Source organism: Chiloscyllium plagiosum, unplaced genomic scaffold (genome assembly GCF_037043375.1).
Source record: "Chiloscyllium plagiosum isolate Xiang-an unplaced genomic scaffold, Cpla_swu_hap1 HiC_scaffold_22, whole genome shotgun sequence".
Lineage (NCBI taxonomy): Eukaryota > Metazoa > Chordata > Chondrichthyes > Orectolobiformes > Hemiscylliidae > Chiloscyllium > Chiloscyllium plagiosum.
In genome coordinates, this window is record NW_028270160.1 from 28406035 (window position 1) to 28424184 (window position 18150).

At 39.3% G+C, this 18150-nt stretch overlaps 1 protein-coding gene across 1 annotated transcript in view; it reads right to left on the minus strand.

Annotated features, from left to right (window-relative positions):
- The window catches only part of plpp4 (phospholipid phosphatase 4), a 248566-nt gene that overhangs the window by 163342 nt on the left and 67074 nt on the right, over nt 1-18150 (minus strand). Inside the window, exon 2 of the mRNA XM_043712701.2 lies at nt 8424-8532. Within this exon, the coding sequence (XP_043568636.1) occupies nt 8424-8532 (109 nt within the window). The remainder of the gene's footprint in view (nt 1-8423; nt 8533-18150) is intronic.

Below are 18150 nucleotides of genomic sequence, written 5' to 3' on the forward strand. Positions count from 1 at the left end.
TTACAAAGACATGATATAAAATGTAAATTGTTGGATTGTAGTTAATTTTGTAGTTAAGTTACTTCTGCCAACTAAGTAGAGAGATTGTTTCAACATCAAGGAATGTGATTTAAAAATGGACAGTTCAACACTTCAAGATCCCTTTTGGTTGGCCAATACTTTCCGGGCAAAGTTGTTTCAGGTTCAAAGGGACAAATGGTGAAATCATAGAATCCCTACAGTGCAGGAAGAGGACATTTGGCCCATTGAGTCTGTACCGACCCTCCAAAGAGTATCCCTGAACACAATGGGCAATTTAGCTTGGCCAATGCACATAACCTGCACATCTTTGGACAGTGGGAGGAAACTGGAGCACCCAGAGGAAACCCACGCAGACACGGGGAGAACGTGCAAACTCCACACAGACAGTCACCCGAGGCATATCAGACTCCTATGAAGCAGCAGTGCTAACTACTGTCACCCCAAAATATCATTTGTGCCATAGTTTGTGTATTCAAAATATGAAACAAAGTATGATCATAGCTCCTGGTAGATAAGCTGACAAGATTTAAAATGAATGAATACAGTTAGTGGGACAGAAGGAATATTTCAATCACTAAAATTAAAATAACCACAGGCAGTTTAGGAACAGCACCAGACAGATCTCCTACTCTTGTATGACATAAGTAATGGATGCACTGCTGCTTTGAAATTATGTTCAGTGTCATGCATTGCCCGTGTACACATTCCTTCTCAGTTATTTGTGATTCTACAAAACTGGTAGCTCAACTGCCAAAGGAACAGAATTTCAATTTGGAATGAGTTCAAAACCCTTTGGGTCAGATTTGGTTTGTACAGTATTGTATACAAGTTACACATTATTGTAGTTGTTTACAGAAAAAAAAAAATTCTATTGGTAATTGAAGACAAAGTTGGCACTATGCTGAAACATCCATCTTTAACAGCCCAGTTTTGTCAAAGTTTGTTGAACAATGTATTTCAAATTTTGATCATCTTAAGTCTGATCACAGTGGTAAGATGGTGAACCTGGGGATAAAATGAAGGAAGCACCCACAATCCAATCTTAGCAGCAAACGAGCTCATTCTTGTACTTGCCCACATATTTTCAATGGGCTTTTCAATTGGAACATGCCATATTCACAAATCCATTTTAAGAGTCTCTCTCTCTCTCTACAGGAGATCTCTTTGCTATCTGATTCACAAATTCTTCCTCAAACACAGCAAGGGCTGGAAGTCTGGTCAGTTGGAGCTGCCTCAATAGGCACTATGGTGGCCCACTACAGTTCCCTTGGAGTGCATAACCTGGAGTCCAAACCTGGACCTCGTGGGTCGTGCATGTGAACACGTTCATCATTCTTTCAACAGATCCAACAGGGACACTGCAAGATTCTCAAAGGCAGGTCAGAGGAATAGGAGACCTGTCCATGGGAAGCTACAACAGCTAAGCTGGCTGCATTTCCACTGTCTCTAGATTTATCACAAGAGAAGTACACAACATAATTTGTTTAGAAAACTAGTTACACATTACTCTCTCTGCTAACATGGAATTGAACGCCTCCATGCTTCTGGGCAGTGACTGGCTGTTATTTGAGCAAAAACTTCAAGCATTCCCAGCAGTGTTCACTTAATGTGAAGTTCTCATCAGAGTCCATTGCAGAAAATATCATTCATTACATTACCCTTGCGAGAATTGGAAAATGAACTGTCTTTACCCTTGAGCTGGTCTCGATTCATATGAGCTCAGAGACTCATTACATGCTGATCTGAACCCTATACTAGCCTCCAACGTAGGAACAATGCAACTGTCTGAGCAGATGGTTGACTATGATCCAAATGAATGGACCTGCCTTTCTGTGAGTGTCATATGAACTAGGAGCAGGATTAGGCCGTCCGGCCCTTCAAGCCTGCTCCGCCACTCAATAAGATCCTGGCTAATCTTTTCATGGACTCAGCTCCAGTTACCCATGTTTTCACCATATCCCTTAATTCCTTTATTTTTCAAAAAAGTATCTACCTTGGCTTTAACAGTGATTACTGAAGTAGCATCAACTACTGCCCTGGGCAAGGAATTCCACAGATTAACAACCCTCTGGGTGAAGAGGTTCCTTCTCATTTCAATTCTAAACCTGCTTCCTCTAATCTTGAGGTCATGCCCTCTTGTCCTAGTTTCACTCACCAGTGGAAACATCCTCTCTACTTCTATTATATCCATTCTCTTCATAATTTTATATGTTTCTATAAGATCCCCCCTCATTCTTCTGAATTCCAATGAATATAATCCCAATCTACTCAGCCTGTCCTCATAAGCCAATCCCCTCAACTCTGGAACCAACCTAGTGAACCTCCTCTGCACCCCTCCAGTGCCAGTACATCCTTTCTCAAATAAGCAGACCAAAACTGCACACAGTACTCCAGGTGTGGCCTCACCAGCATCTTGTACAGCTTGAACATTACCTCTCTGCTTTTAAACTCAACCCCTTTAGGAATGACAATTAAAATTCCATTTGCCTTCCTAATTAGTTGTTGTATCTGCAGACCAATCTTCTGTGATTCATACATAAGGACACCCAGGTCCCTCTGCAAATCAGCATGCTGCAACTTTTTACCATTCAAGTAGTAATCTATTTTGCTGTTACTCCTGCTGTCTCTCTCTCTCTCTCACACACACACTCACTCTCTGTCTCTTTCTCTGCTGTGGCTGGGCAGTGGACATTTGCTTGGCATCTGAAAGCCGGAATCAGTTTTGAGGGTTGGAGAGATGAGATGTGGGATCCATGGTCACACCATCAGAAGCTTGCTGATCATGTTAGACAGTGGGATTAGGATGTGCTGAGAGTTTGGAAGGGACGTAAGGCAGAAATGTACTGTCAACCTCAATGTTCTCAGCCATGTGGATGTCAGGAGTACTATCACAGCTAGTTCCCTGATGCTGGGAGCAGTCCTCTAAGGCAGATTCAGGAAGTGCAGGGGACCTTGGCTCTTGCCAATTCTGCTGTTACCTTGTATTACATGCCACCTTGTTTTGACAGGGAGGGAAAAACGCCTATAGTCACACAGCATAGTATTCGAATGATAGGCTTGCCATAGCTGGAAGTATCATTGGTATTGAGTGAAATGGAGTGTCTGGATGCAAAGGTGTGTGCCCAGAGTGCCAGGCAGTGCTGTAATGATGGCAGCATGGTGCATGGGGCCATGTGAGAAATTGGCATGTTGACTGGTAGAGATGTTGTGATGAGTAAAAAAAAGTCATCTACAAATGACCTTGACCACATCTTTGAAGTCATCTGACTTTATATAGCACTGCTGCCATGTTCTCAGATCCAGAATCTGGGATTTTACCTCTCACATTGTAATTCCCTTCAAATAGTGTGCTTTGAGGGTCCCTTGGCCTCCTACAAAGTCATGACACTGCTAGTCTTGTCCATCTCCACTACCAATGCCTTCACCATCATATCAATCATGATGAAGCCCTATCTCTGTCTTGCCCAGGTAATCAATTGTTATCCATTTTAAATTGCAGCAAGGTGCTTCAGTGTAACACCCATTGAAGAGGAACAGTCAGCCTTCGAGAAGAGTGGGCCAGATGGACCATACAGGTTCCCTGCAGCATAGCCTGGTCCCACAGTGTGACTGCGGTGGTAAGGAGCATTTAAGACAGAAGAACATTCTAATAGCCACCCGGACCAATAGAATAATCATTCAGGCAACCAAGTTCATGTGTTGCCACCTGAGGTTGAATGAGAGAGAGAGTTGGTCCCACATTGTGTGACCCTATGCTCAAAAACTGCAGCTTGATGATTTCTAGTTTAAAGATACTGAACTAGGAAGTGTCAATTAAAATACCTAATTCAACATCAAATACAGAAGAGTGTGAAACAACAGAAAATAAAATGAGACAGAAAAACGTATAAAAGAATACATTTTAAAATAATTCTAACAATAATCAAAATTTGAAGGAGAGTGGCTTTTAATTAGAAACATTAATTTTCAGTGCCATACAGGCTGCTTGGCTGCAATTGATACATATCATGCCAATACAAATTAACTTACAGTGGAATAGGCAACACCCAACTTTTTCAGTAAGTTTGGTGGGAATGTGTAACATCAGAATCACCACCTCAGGTCTGGTCACTCTGCATTTGAATATTAGGTCCCTTGGTAAAGTATCAATATGATGGGAAATAGGCTAATCCCAGACAACAGCTTCTTTATTTCCATCATTAACTGTATCAATGCAGTCACTAGATACTGCTCTCCAATTTATCCTTAATAGCAATGACATTTTTGGCCTTACCCTCATTACTTTTACTTGCAAAACCCAGTCGATACACTGACGTGAAAAAATTGAGTTAGCAATGGATTTTAAAGACTATCATGGGTGAGAATAATCACATTCTAAACAATGACAGTAAATATGATTCTGTCAATAACACTATAAACCACTTACAATGATAAGTATCAGAATGTAGTTTCAAAGCTCTCTCTCATACTGAAGCAGAATCATAGTTCTAAAGTAGGATGACTTTTGTAGCAGTGAGCACAACACCTACAAAATTTGTATTAAGTCGATCACATGAATTCTTGAAATGATGTATTCATTGCAGCCTTCTGTCCCAGTAGCATTGTCCATGGAGCTTCTAGTGATATGGCCAGGAAAGAAATTCACAACTGAATCTCCTGAGGGCTGTGGATGCTAAACGACAGAATGTTTTTATGCGAGATTAGATTAAATGGCTGAAAGAAGAAGGTCAGTATTCTGGATGCCTCTCAAATGGAATGGAACAAAGTATTCACTGGCAATCCAGTCAGCAGAAACACTGCAACATATCTCTATCATCCAGAGAATGTGGCACAGATTGCTACATTAGGTCTGGCACAGTTCGCCAGCATTGTCAATAAGCAAGGTATGCAGGCCACCTCGTTACATCCTGACTCAGCCGGAATATAAGGGCTTCAGAAAACATCGCTTTTAGATATTTTTGAATGAACCTGTTCAGATATGTTATGATACATCTCTGGAGATGGTGGGACTTGAACATGGGACGCAGGTAGAGACATTACCGCTGTACCGCAAAAGTCCAACATTTCTTTCTAAGCTTAACAAGTAAACTTATACTGTAGCAAGGAGCAGAAGTTAGCTCTTCAAGTTTTCTGTGTCATTCCAGTAGGCGATGTTGATCTTCTACCTTAAAATCATTTTCAACACCACATTCTTTGATAATTTTAATCAGAAATCTCTGTCTTGATCGTACTCAATGATGAAGCTTCCATTCCTTTTGGGGTATAGAATTTCAAAGACTTGACACTCTGAGTGAAGAAATTCCAGAAGTTCTAGAACACCCAACTTGGGTAAACATTGTTTTTGTGTCTATCCTGTTGAATCCTGCGAGAACCTTACATATTCCAATAAGATCGCCTCTCATTCTTCTAACCTCACGAGAAGATAGGACCAGTTTCCTCAAATGACAATCCAACATCCTCAGAATCAGTACGTGAACCTTCATTGGACTTCCTCTCTGGCACTCCATCTGTCCTTAGGTAAGGAAACCAGAAATATAAACATTCCTCCAGGTCTGAAGTGTTATCTAGACTTGACATGTTAGTTTGCTCTCTCTCCACAGATGCTTCCTGACCCGCTGTGATTTACAGCATTTTTTGTTTGCACATTCCAGGGATAGCCTCACTAAAGGCTGCATACAATTGGAGCAAGGCATCTTTACTCCTTTACTCCAATTGTCAAAAGCTTAACAGCCACTTGAAATTCTAACTGTTATGCGTAAAACTGCCTCACAGAGCAAGCCTCCCACATGCTTTTCTTTTCAGTGCTATTTGTATAGGAGAGCAAGAAGACTTTATTCTGACCACTGTACTCTTCATTCAGGTGGCTTCATGTACTAACATGAATAGATTGGTACCTTCTTTTGATGTATGCAATACTTTGCTTCTGCCATTCCTTTGTTTTAGATGAACCTTCAGATTTAACGCCTTGCAGAGTCAAATCCATTTGAGTGTACAGTATATAATTGTGCTCCCATCTAAAGTGGGTCAAAGGATGAGATGTTGGCACAGACAATTCTGAGAATCAGCAGCATTGGCTGAGCACAAACAATGCAGCAGTTCAATGGGAACAGTCATTTACAACAATTTAGGTTGAGTAATGAATGGTCTCCTGGGTATAAAAGATAAATTAAACAGATGTACGATCTGCTTTATTCTTTCCCTCTTGATCCTAATAGAAAGGGAGGGAGTGGAAATGTTCCAAAACTGTTAAGTCCGTCCAAGGATTTTGGATGTTATCCTAAATTTAATGCCCACCCTGGTTATAAAATTGTGTAAGCAGATCTAAATCTAGAGACCTTAAATTTTAATATTTCAAGCTCAACATGCAATAATAGACAAAAATATGGCTTCACGTGGTCGTATTATATAAGTGGTTTTGTGGATTTACATTGATATATAATGGATTTTTTTGATTTTGTTCATATCTTTAAAGGTCCCAGGACACCAAAAGCAACTTGGTGCACCATGATGGTTCCTTTTTAGCAGCTGCTCCACCTACTTCCAAGCAGCCTTACATTGTAGCTGTGGTGAGCATTGGGTCACAATTATGCAGTTTGCTGTTGAAGTCAGAATTTAATTAAATAGCTTTTATTAAACATTGCTCTTGGAGGAATCATGTAATCCAGTGGGCATTATTGTTCAATGGTCTTATGTTCAAGTCAAACTCATATAGGTTTAATTAAATTTTCTTATTTTTTGACAGCTGTAATCTTTATCATATGAATTAGGGGTTTGCTTAATTTCAATCCTGTATCCATTGAATGCGAGTCTTATTGTGTAAAACTACCATAAAATTTATACTGAAACAGATTACCCACAAATCTTATTCAATCTGACCATAAGGACAGACAACAGTAATTATAACATTCATACAGGGGTGGAAAGTGGAGGTTTAGGAACCCAAATGTAAAATTCAGGGATAACAGAATGGAGTTGCGCCTAGCTGCGCCAGGAATTAGGAAGATATTTGAAAAGACCATGAAAGGAAGGACAGGACTTTATCAGTTTTGTTTTTGTCCATCCAGGAGAAACCAGAGTGGCATTTTTGGCCTGAAACTAAAAACATCTCTGGGCCAGTGTCAGAACTTTGGAGTCCTCTCATGGGCTCACTTTCCTCTCCTAGACCTCAGGAAAGTCCAGGAACCACCAGTATCTCACCATCATCGACAGGCAAACTGCAGCAGGATCCCACTTAGTGATGCCAGCTTGCTGGTTGCATTTTGACATTGCCTCGCTGAATATGGCTTCGTTCTCAACAAACTATGAAACCACCACTCTGTCGGCTTTTGTCTGCCTTGGACACAAGTCGAATTTCTCACAAGTTTTATTCAACCATGGTGCAGAATTCTCTTGAATTACAAAGATCCATAAATGCTGAATCAACAGATGGAAAATGTCATATTTCAATAGAAAAGAAATCATAAAACCAGAACCAATTTATTCTTTTCTTGGCCAATCAATTTTTAAAAGAAAGCAAATATTGAGATTAGGAAGTAGTGATTGTTTCCTGACACCATTGTGTCAGGGTTCTAGGCTGTTTTTAATATTACATTTTCTGTTATTGGAGATCCAGATAAAATTGACACCCTTTCAATTTCATGTAATCCACACCCCAAACTGCATACCAAGGGCACAGCAGATGAACGATCCAAACAGTATTTAGCAGTGAGCTGAGTAAAGCTGAAAGACACAGCACCCCAGAAAATCAATATCTGATTAGTGAATAGTTTTAAAATTAGTTTGAATCTCTTGACAAAGCCAATTGATTCAAGGGTCTGTGCTTTTAATTTTTTTTTGAGAAAAAGATTGGGGAATCTTTCTTGATCAAACAAAAATATTGTAAGGAACGCAATGAAAGATCTGTAAAATGAGCAATTCAAATGTTTATGGAACACTAATTCTGTTGTTCATTTGCTACACTTTTAATGGATAATTTTCTGATCTTGTACTCTCAGTATAAAACCTTACCCACAGTGAGCATACATTGCAAATAAGCACACATTGTATATGATCATCTGACCATTTAAAGCAACAATTAGTGAATTACACTAATATATAGTGAATATATAGAAATTGCTACACTGGTTAATGCTCCTCTCAGACTTCCAATTGTGGAAAATTAGCCCAGTTTCTGATGTCTACATAAACTTTCTTATTGTAGTTCACTTTTAGTTCTATCTAATCATATTGATTGCTAATGATGCACATCTTGACAGAAAGTCCTCCCGCAGAAAAGAAGTCAGTTATGATATTATTAATATAACCAATTGTTCAGCAAGATCTCACTGGACAATCTGATGTGAATCACTATTAACTGATATTCTGGCATTTTTCAATTGCTACAAGTCTAGGATTGTACTTACAAACATAATGCGAGTAGGTATGTGGTCTGACTGCACAATGGGGTTTTTGTACAGCCAAATTTCTTCTGGTTGAATAACTCGCTGGAATGGATCCAAAAATTCTGTAAAACTGTGGAGAAAAATGCGAAAATAAGATTTACTTTTGTATATGGAGGGGGTGAGGGGATGGGGAAGATGATTTCTCCCTATAAGAACAACAATCTGATGTGCAATTTTACCATGTGGAAATTAAAATAGCATTTTACTTCACCCAGGATGAGTCCTGGCAGAAACAAAATGGAGTTGCGGTGAGAAGCAGGCATTGCTTTCGTTTTCCAGTCTTTATGTGCTTATTAGAATTTAATGATTTATTTATCATGACAAGGAATTTCCTTTTGAGAATTTTGCTGCTATGGAAGTAAGCAAATATCTCTAATAAATAGTTTTTACTGATGATGTGGTACCATTTGAAAGCTTTGCTTCAGTAATATTCTACGTTAACAAGGATTATCACTAGACAAATGGCCTACTTTCTTTTGATGTGGATGTCCCAGTGTTGGATTGGGATGGACAAAGTTAAAAGTCGTAACGCCAGGTTTTAGTCCAATAAGTTTATTTGGAATTACGAGCTTTTGAAGCATTGCTCCTTCATCAGGTAACTAGCAGGGCAGGATCATAAGACACAGAATTTATAGCAAAAGATCATAGTGTCATGCAACTCATACGATATATTGAACAAACCTAGATTGCTGTTAAATCTTTCATCTTTTAGAATGGGTTGCAGGTTTTGATTCATTAATGTGTAAATCCCAGAACTTCTTTCAAGTCACATTCTTGACATAACTGAAGGTTTTATTATAAAAAAAAAGTGACATCTCAGCTCAGATAATGCATTAAAGGTTTGAGATTAGAGTCTGTCTGTATTCCAATCTTGAGTCAGACTGGTTTTATCTCCAAAGTAGAAATTTATGAAATATTACATGGATTGACTGCCTACAGGTTGTGCGCTGTTTGAACAAAATAGAATGTATCTGCAAATACAAATCTGCAAATGCAAATTCACCCCATAGACTTTACGTGTGTGTTTGTGTGTGTGAGTGTGTGTGTGTGTGTGTGAGACAGTGCGAGAGAGAGAGAGAGTGTGAGAGAGAGTGCGTTAGAGAGAGTGCGTGAGGGAGAGAGTGCGTGAGGGAGAGAGTGCGTGAGGGAGAGAGTGCGTGAGGGAGAGAGTTCAAGAGAGACAGTGCGAGAAAAAGTGCGAGTGTGCGTGTATGTATGAGTGCGCGAGCGGGGAAAATGTGTGTGCATGAGTGTGACGGAGTAGAAGCCTGTGAGGATGTGTGTGTGGGGTGTATGTGTGTGTCTCTGAGAGACAGTATGTGCATGAGAGACGGTCTGCGGGTGAGAGAGAGTGTGTGTGTGTGTGTGTGTGTGTGTGTGTGTGTGTGCACGCACGCGTGCTTGTGTGTGAATGCTTCCCATCCTTCCACACAATCCTATCATCCACCCACTCACCCCCAGCCCACCCCAGAAGAAAATTGGTCCTGTGTGCTGAACATTCACAAACTTAATTTCCAGTTACTCAAATAAAGCTTTTTAAAAAAATAAATAATAAAAAAGGAACCAGTTGAGGCTTTTACAAAATAGGAAATATTCACTTTTCAGGGGAAGTTGGATTCACTTGAATGATATTGCTACTTCAATGCTGCAAAAGTGCAAAATAAACTGCCGACAATTCACCATTTCTCTTGGAGGTGCTTTTGGAAGAAGAGCTGGTAAGGACAGAAATTCTCCTTCCCACCAATTGAGATACGAACTCCCGGACAAATGTTCACTGTTTTGCTTTCAGGAATATCTCTCCAAGGGCCTGGGAACAATTCATCAAACAGGCCAATGATCTGACCACACACTTAATGTGCACCCAGCATTTGTTCCTATTGAACGCTTTTCATGCGGCTCCACAAAAATCAAAAGCTTGAAAGAGATGAGGTTTAAAGTAGTACCAAGTTTGGGCTTTAATGGCTTAAAATTATAGACAAGCATAGGTTTGAACAATGGGATGACATTTTCATGCCCTGGGAAAGTAGGAGTTGAAAAGCGTGTAATGAAACAGATTTTACAACAATACAGGCAGTCCCCAGGTTGTAAGTAGGTTCCATTCTTAACTCACTTCACAAATCGATTTGTATACAAGTCAGAACATAGTACAGGACAATATAAAATAGCTTTTTGTAATTATGAAGAAACTTTCACACGTTGGATCTTCAAAATTTATATTAAAACACCTCGGTGTTGGATGACGTTAGTAAGTAAGAACTTTTATTAGTAGGGCATTCCTAGATGTAGGACTGCCTCTAAGCATAAAGGTAGGAGCATGTATAAAACATCATATTTGGAGTTAAAACAAAACAAGACAGGCAGAAGCTTTGACGATTATTTACCACAGTAGCATTTGTAATAGAGGCACAATAAAGATTGTGTCGCTGGTAGAATGATTAGATGTCGAGGGAAAATACAGATCACGTGTTACATGACTTGGTGCATGAAATTCTTTGAAGCTTGGGAGTTGTAGTTTTTATTTAGAAAAGATAGTGAAGTCAAGATGCCAACATCTATAAATGTTTCTTAGCACACCCAACTTAATCTCAATTTCATAATACTCAAAAAAGATGTGATGCAGCTATCCTGTCCATAAGTTTTACAAAAGCAGATGAGATTCAGTACTAGAAATTCTGAAATCCAGGTCAAACATTACCATGCTGGTCTGTTTCACTGTGAAGGAATGATCTGTGCACTGATGCGAATACCCCTGCCTCCTCCAATCTGGCTACCAAAGTAGATGGTTTGATATAAGTCTTTTTCCCTGAATCAGCTCAATACTCGGCCAGCCAAGTAGGTAGGACAAAGGATTTGGCACGTTAATATTCATGGATCCTCCTTCTGTTGCAAAGTTCAATAACAAACCTTACCTGCTTTGGCTTAAATTTGTTTTTGCAGGCTTAAGCCATCACCCGTTGCTTCAAGTTAACATTGGCAGTTAGCTTGTGTTTGAGTTTCATTTATTATTGTCACATGTACTGAGAAACAGTGAAAAGTGTGGTCCATAAAGCTGTGTACAAAACCCCTGACTATACTCCCTATACGCTGATGACTGTGGGGCCAAATTTCACCCCAACTCCATTTATAGGTTTGCTGATGACATCATCATTGCAGGTCGGACCACAAACAATGACGAGACTGAGTGCAGGAAAGAGATTGAGTTCTTAGCAGCATGGTGTAAAGACAACAGTCTCTCCATCAACAAAATGAAGGAGCTGGGGTTATTGACTTCAGGAAGAGGATTGGAGGGCATGCCCATCTGCGTCAAAAGTGGAGATGGTTGACAGCGTCAAGTTCCTGGGAGTGACAATCGACAATCAGTTCCGGTCCACCCACATCAATGTGATGGTCAAAAAAAACACAGCAACTTGGCTATTTCCTCAGGAAGGAGAAAGTGAGGTCTGCAGATGCTGGAGATCAGAGCTGAAAATGTGTTGCTGGAGAAGCGCAGCAGGTCAGGCAGCATCCAGGGAACAGGAGAATCGACGTTTCGGGCATAAGCCCTTCTTCAGGAAGGGCTTATGCCTGAAACGTCGATTCTCCTGTTCCCTGGATGCTGCCTGACCTGCTGCGCTTCTCCAGCAACACATTTTCAGCTATTTCCTCAGGAAGCTAAGAAAATTCAAAATGTCTACAAAGGCTCTCAGCAATTTTTATAGATGCACCTTAGAAAAAATCTTACCTGGATGGTATGGCAACTACTCTTCCCAAGACTGCAGGAAAAAGTAGAGAGTTGCAAAAGCAGGCCAGTCCATCACACAAACCAACCTTCCATCCAGTGACTCCATCTATACTTCTGGCTGCCTTGGGAAAGCAACCAGCATAATCAAAGACCCCTCCTACCTTGTTCCTTCGCTCATAAGATATAACAGTTTGAATACACATACAAACAAATTCAAGAACAGCTTCTTCCCTGCTGTTAACAGACTGTTGAATGGACCTCTCAAATGTTAGTTCTGACCTCTCTCTCTGCACCTTCTCTGTAGCTGTAACATTATATTCTGCTTTTTGTACTGCTACCCTGATGCGCTACCCTGATGTATGGTACGATCTGCCTTCTCCAACAAATACTCTACATATTCTTAAAATTTAGAACTTTTCATAGGTCTTTGAGCATACAGCACTTGAAGATATTGAAGAATGATCTCTAGCATTGCTTCCTATATACCAATGCCACATCAAGTTCTTTGCAGGTATTTACTGAAAGTGTTTAGAAATCAGCTTTTATTTATATACTGCACAATGTAACTTCAAACAAATCAAAGTGCTTACTTTAACATGATGTTACCGTGACAAAGCTTGCTTCTAACCTGTCCCATTCTTAAATGGAAAGCACATGCACATTTTCTTAAAGCCTCAAACCCCTGAAAACAGCTCAAATTGTGAGAATTTGTCACCCTTCCAGCCAATTCATAAGTTTTAAATTTAAGGTCTCAAAATGTTCAGCATATTTTTCTTGTATATGCCTCCTTTGATTCTGACAATAATCTGAATGTCAGAAAAGAATATTTTATAGGACCCTAACTAGAATTTATGAACAGCTGGGACTTTGCTTTTTGGATGAATCTGAGAGAGGGAGCTTAAGCAAATTCGTGAAGTGACTAACTATGAATCTGATGGCCAAATTATAAGCATTTGCCAACAAAACAAACTAAATAGAGAGGAATTTAGATACAAAGCTCTTTGTTTAGGAAGTGGATTAGCTTTTACAATGACAAATACCACAAACATACTGACAGCAAAGCTTATTGAAAGAGAAGAAGTGAATGAAGCTAAATATTAGTTTTGGCAAAACATATGTGTAAATGTGATACCATTTATTTTGCAATCCCGCTCAGGCTGAATTCTGCCCAATGAAACAAAAAATATAACTTCTATCTCAATGTCAAAATAACTAGGAAGGATCCAAACATTTTTACACTCAAAGGACAAGCTCGTTGTTGCTAATCTGTTTAAATTTTTACTGGACCTAAATCTGGCCAGTGTCACACGTAACAACTCTTCTCAACAGGTGACAGACACCGGTTTCATTCCACTGTTAAAAATGGCACCGGGTTTTTTTTTAGCAGTATAAAAAGTTCTCTGGGGATGGTGGCTTACTTTATTCTAATATGTGGATCTAAACAGTACAATTTTATATTGTTGTAGAGTGATACGGTGACAAACTGTTTCATCTTTCCCACATTTGGACAAGCAAAAGAATGCCAAGTTTTAAATGTGTACAAAATTTTATGCAAAATAAAAGGGTGCTGATTATTCCTCAAGTCAATTCCTACTGACTGAGATGTTGCCATGGAGAAAGCAATGGGAAACTAAAGATTCCCTAGGCTTCTGAATAATTTCCGGAAAAGATGCAAATCTTGAACATATTCTTTTGGTTGACAGAGAGTGGATCCTGAGTCTGAATGCAATGCACTACTAGCATGCATAAATGAGCTACATTACATGGTCAGATGATTATCTTAAACTGTCGTTAGCATAGCTGTAAGTGCACTCAGAATTGTTAAGCAAATGCTGCCCAATTGCAGAATCACATCTAATCGGAGATGTTTTGTTTTGATTTTTTGCAATTGAGTGCCCCCTATTGCAAACAGCTGAAATCGCATTTCCCAAAGCTTTTGAAACAACAAACTGATAAGGTGTAAGGATTAGCTCAGAAACTGAAGGTCTTTCTTCAACAGCAGTGTAACATTTGTATAAAAACAAAACAATGAACTTCGAATGCTGGAGATCTGAAACAAACAAAAACAGAAATTACTGGAGAAATTCAAGAAATCTGGCAGAATCTATGGAGAGAAAGCAGAGTTAATGTTTCGACTTCTAAAGAATGGTTCTGAAGAAACATCACAGGACTCAAAACTTTAACCATATTTTCTCTCCATAGATGCTGCTAGATTTCTCCAGCAATTTCTGCTTTTGTTTATAATATTTGTAGTTTTCCAGCCCTCTGGCATTTAGGAATGCAACTGTATCTAAGGAGGTTTGGGAGGTTATAGCCAGTACCTCTACGATTTACACCAAAGCATTATAGTAGAATACCAGACATTAGTTAAATTAGTCAAAGCTGTCTTTGTTTTCAGAGTCAGATTAATAAACTTGAAGTTCAGTTGTCATAGGAAACTACAAGACACATTCGATTTATTCAGATGTTCCAACACTGGTGTGAAGAACTAAAAGGAAAACACAACTGAATTTAACACATCATGTCATTCTTTTACAACGCTACACTTGATAGGTAAAAATTAATAAAATCTGTCTGATTAGACACTTCTGAAGAATCTTGGGATTGTTGCTATGCTTAAAACCCTGCAGGATAGGATATGCTAATAGAGGAGATGGGAGAGGGTTGGAGGATGCTCAAATAGAGCATAAAAGCCGGGATGTACCAGTTTCACCAAACAGCCTATTTCTGGTCTGCAAATACAACGTTCAATACATTGATAATTCCTGGCTTCTTGTTTTTAAAAAGTTGTTGATGTGCTACATAAACCAAATGACCCATCCTTTCACAGTCAGATATAAGCATGTGTAACATTATAATTTGGACATCAGTCATTCAGCTGGGTCAAGCAACATGGCACGTTTCTGACTGTCGGGCTTAGCTGGTGTAATGGAAATTATTTTACTGTGGTTATTTTAATCTGACTGTGAAAGCATTGGAGGCTGGAAAAATGATTACACTGCTATTAGGCTGTATGTTTATGATGTAGGGGATGAATTTCCTGTCATGAATTGACTTGAGTGATTTCCTAACATTTAATTCTCAGAAAGAGTGTATGACAGCCTAACAAAAAAAAAGAGACAGAGCAGCAAAAAGAAATATGACTGATAGATCTGTCATAAAAAAGATAGCTAAGATCTCAACTGATAACCATTAATGTATCAGTGACTGATTTATGAGGGAAATGGCACCAGTTTAGTTCAACTGCTTTATTTGAAGATAGCTAGATCAATAGCAAGACACAACATTTAGGAATGCAATGCCCTCAGTGTGGTCACTTTGTAACATTCCCCTTTTTACTTATGTAGTTTATTCTGTTATTCATACAATACTGGGGCTTCTAGGGATTAGGAGATTGTATCATTTTATATTTGGGGGCACCATACGAAGTACCATACTATTGTTGTGAATATCTAAGGATACATGTGTTTCAGTATAAACTTTAATTTCCCAAAGTAAAAATTAACAGTAGAAAGTGGGATGAATGCAATTGAAATTCATTGAACTTCATCTGGGATCATGTTTTAAGGAGGTCGGTACCTAAGAATGAGTTAATTGAAATTTGGATTTTATTGATTACCAAAACATCTAAAACAAATGGTAACTTTGAGGGTTACCCACATTTTTTTAATAGAATCTAAACAAAAGGGATGGAACTGTCAAAACAGTAGATGGGCTTATAAAACCAAGAACCTAGTGTCTGCAAAGCTTAAAATCATAGCAGTCTAAAGGGGTTCAAGCCAAATCAGCTTCAAAGTAGTCAGAAGATCAGATAAAGCACTGCTCAAAGCAGGTTAGTCCACAATCACCTGATGAAGGAGCAGTGCTCTGAAAGCTAGTGCTTCCAAATAAACCTGTTGGACTATAACCTGGTGTTGTGTGATTTTTAACTTTGTTCACCCCAGTCCAACATCAGTCCCTCCACATCATGTATATCATGCTGGAGATAGGTGAACCTTAAGAATGTTCCCTGGTTTCAATTTATCTGGGTGTTTGCTGGAGGAGTTAGTTGCACTTTAGAGCAAGGAGAATACAGTCTCAGAAATAGCTCGAGGCAGCGCAAGTGATACTGTTGGAAAAATGCTAGGCACGTAAGATAGAGAGGATGTTTTAGGGAATAGTGCTATGGGGTGTGGGGGTTGGGGGGGTTTCAGCAAAAATAAGCCCTAGGAATCATTGATAGTTTGATGCAGCTGAGAATGGAGTAAAAGATGCTTACAAACATTATTTATTTTATGCAGATCAGAAACATTGGAACTTTGAGAAATTAAGCAGCAGTATGGTGAAACTGATTTTTGATAGCTGCAGAAATTGTGTTAGTAATTAGATGCATCAGGGCAGACCGGGTGCAGTTTCAGGAATCCTGGGGAGGTCGGTCTTTGGAGAAGTGAGTGAATTACCAAGATGTGAGCATTTGTTGAGGTAGTCTAAATCTGAGGCTGTTACAAAACTATGTCTTCAAGCTTGTAGAATTATAGTCCATTGTGATGGAGACAGTCTTAATGAGATTTAGTAGCTCACTAATGCCAGAGAGAGGTCTATTTTAATCACACTGTCCATTCAAATAAACGTCTGTCAATGTTCAACTCAAGTTTTACTGTTAACTCATATTTACCTCATGTTAATCCTGAAAGTTAGAATCTAAATATTTAGGATAGAACTAGAGAAGAGGTTTTCCCTGGCTGGTGAGTCTAAACCCAGGGGCCATAATCTCAGGATAGGAATGGGGCCATTTAAAACAGAGATTGCAAGAAATCTCTTGATTTCAAGGATGGTGAATCTTTGGAATTTGGGGGCAGGGCAAAGAGGATGAAGGGAGAAATTAATAGATTGGAGATCAATTACATCAAAGGATATGGAGATTGTGGGGAAAGTGACATTGAGGCACATGATCAGCCATTAGAGAGTGGTGAAGCAGGTGCAATAGGCTGAATGCCTACACCTACTCCCGCACAGTTTAGCATCATTATCTTGCCTGCTCAGTATACATGTTTACTCTGTATTACTTATGTTTATTTTGTTAAAGTGCGTATACAGATCTTTGTTATTGGTGTTCCAGTTCAACCCCAGGATCCTGCTGCTTATTTTCTTTTCTTTTAGTTATTTTAAACATTCTGCTCTTCAAAGAATTGTGATCATAATATCAGCATAATGAAAATCCAACTCATCCAGGGTTCCCATAACTCGGATCATTGTACAATGTACAAAATTCGATGGATCCAATTCCTTCAAGCATTTAGTGATGATCCAGATGGTGAGAGTGACTGTCTTTGATATCTAAGCATAATTTGACTGCACATGGCTTCAAATAGGCCTTGTAAATCTTAAATGAGAACTAGGTAACAAAAAACTCTCTACTGGCTGGAGTTATAGCCATCTTCCTTTGTACTGGTATGAGGAGAGATGGGGATAAATTTGGTCTATTCTCCTAGGAATGCAGCCTGGTGTGGCAACTGCTCTGCCCAGGACCATAAGAAACTAAAGGAGTTTGCGTGTACAGCGCAGAACATCCCGGAAGCCAGCCTTCCCATCCATGGATTCCATTGACATTTCTCGTTGCCATGGAAAGGTTGTCAACATCAAAGACTCATTCCACCTCGGTAATGCTCTCCTACAACCTCTTCTGTCAAGCAGAAGATACAGACGTTTGAACAAATCTACCAAAAGATTGAAGAACAGCTTCTTCTCTGCCATTATTAGACTGACAAATAGACTCTCTAAGTTCAAATAATGTTGATCCTGTTAATGTTGATCTTGCTTCACACACCTCCTGTGCAATGTAACCTGTACGCCTCACTCTGTCTAAGCACCCTATGATCTCTATGTCCTTGCTTACTATGATCTGCCCGTACTGCTCGCAAACAAAATGTTTCACTGTACTTAGGTAAACGTGACAACAAAATCAAATCAATGGAGTTTATTAGAGTT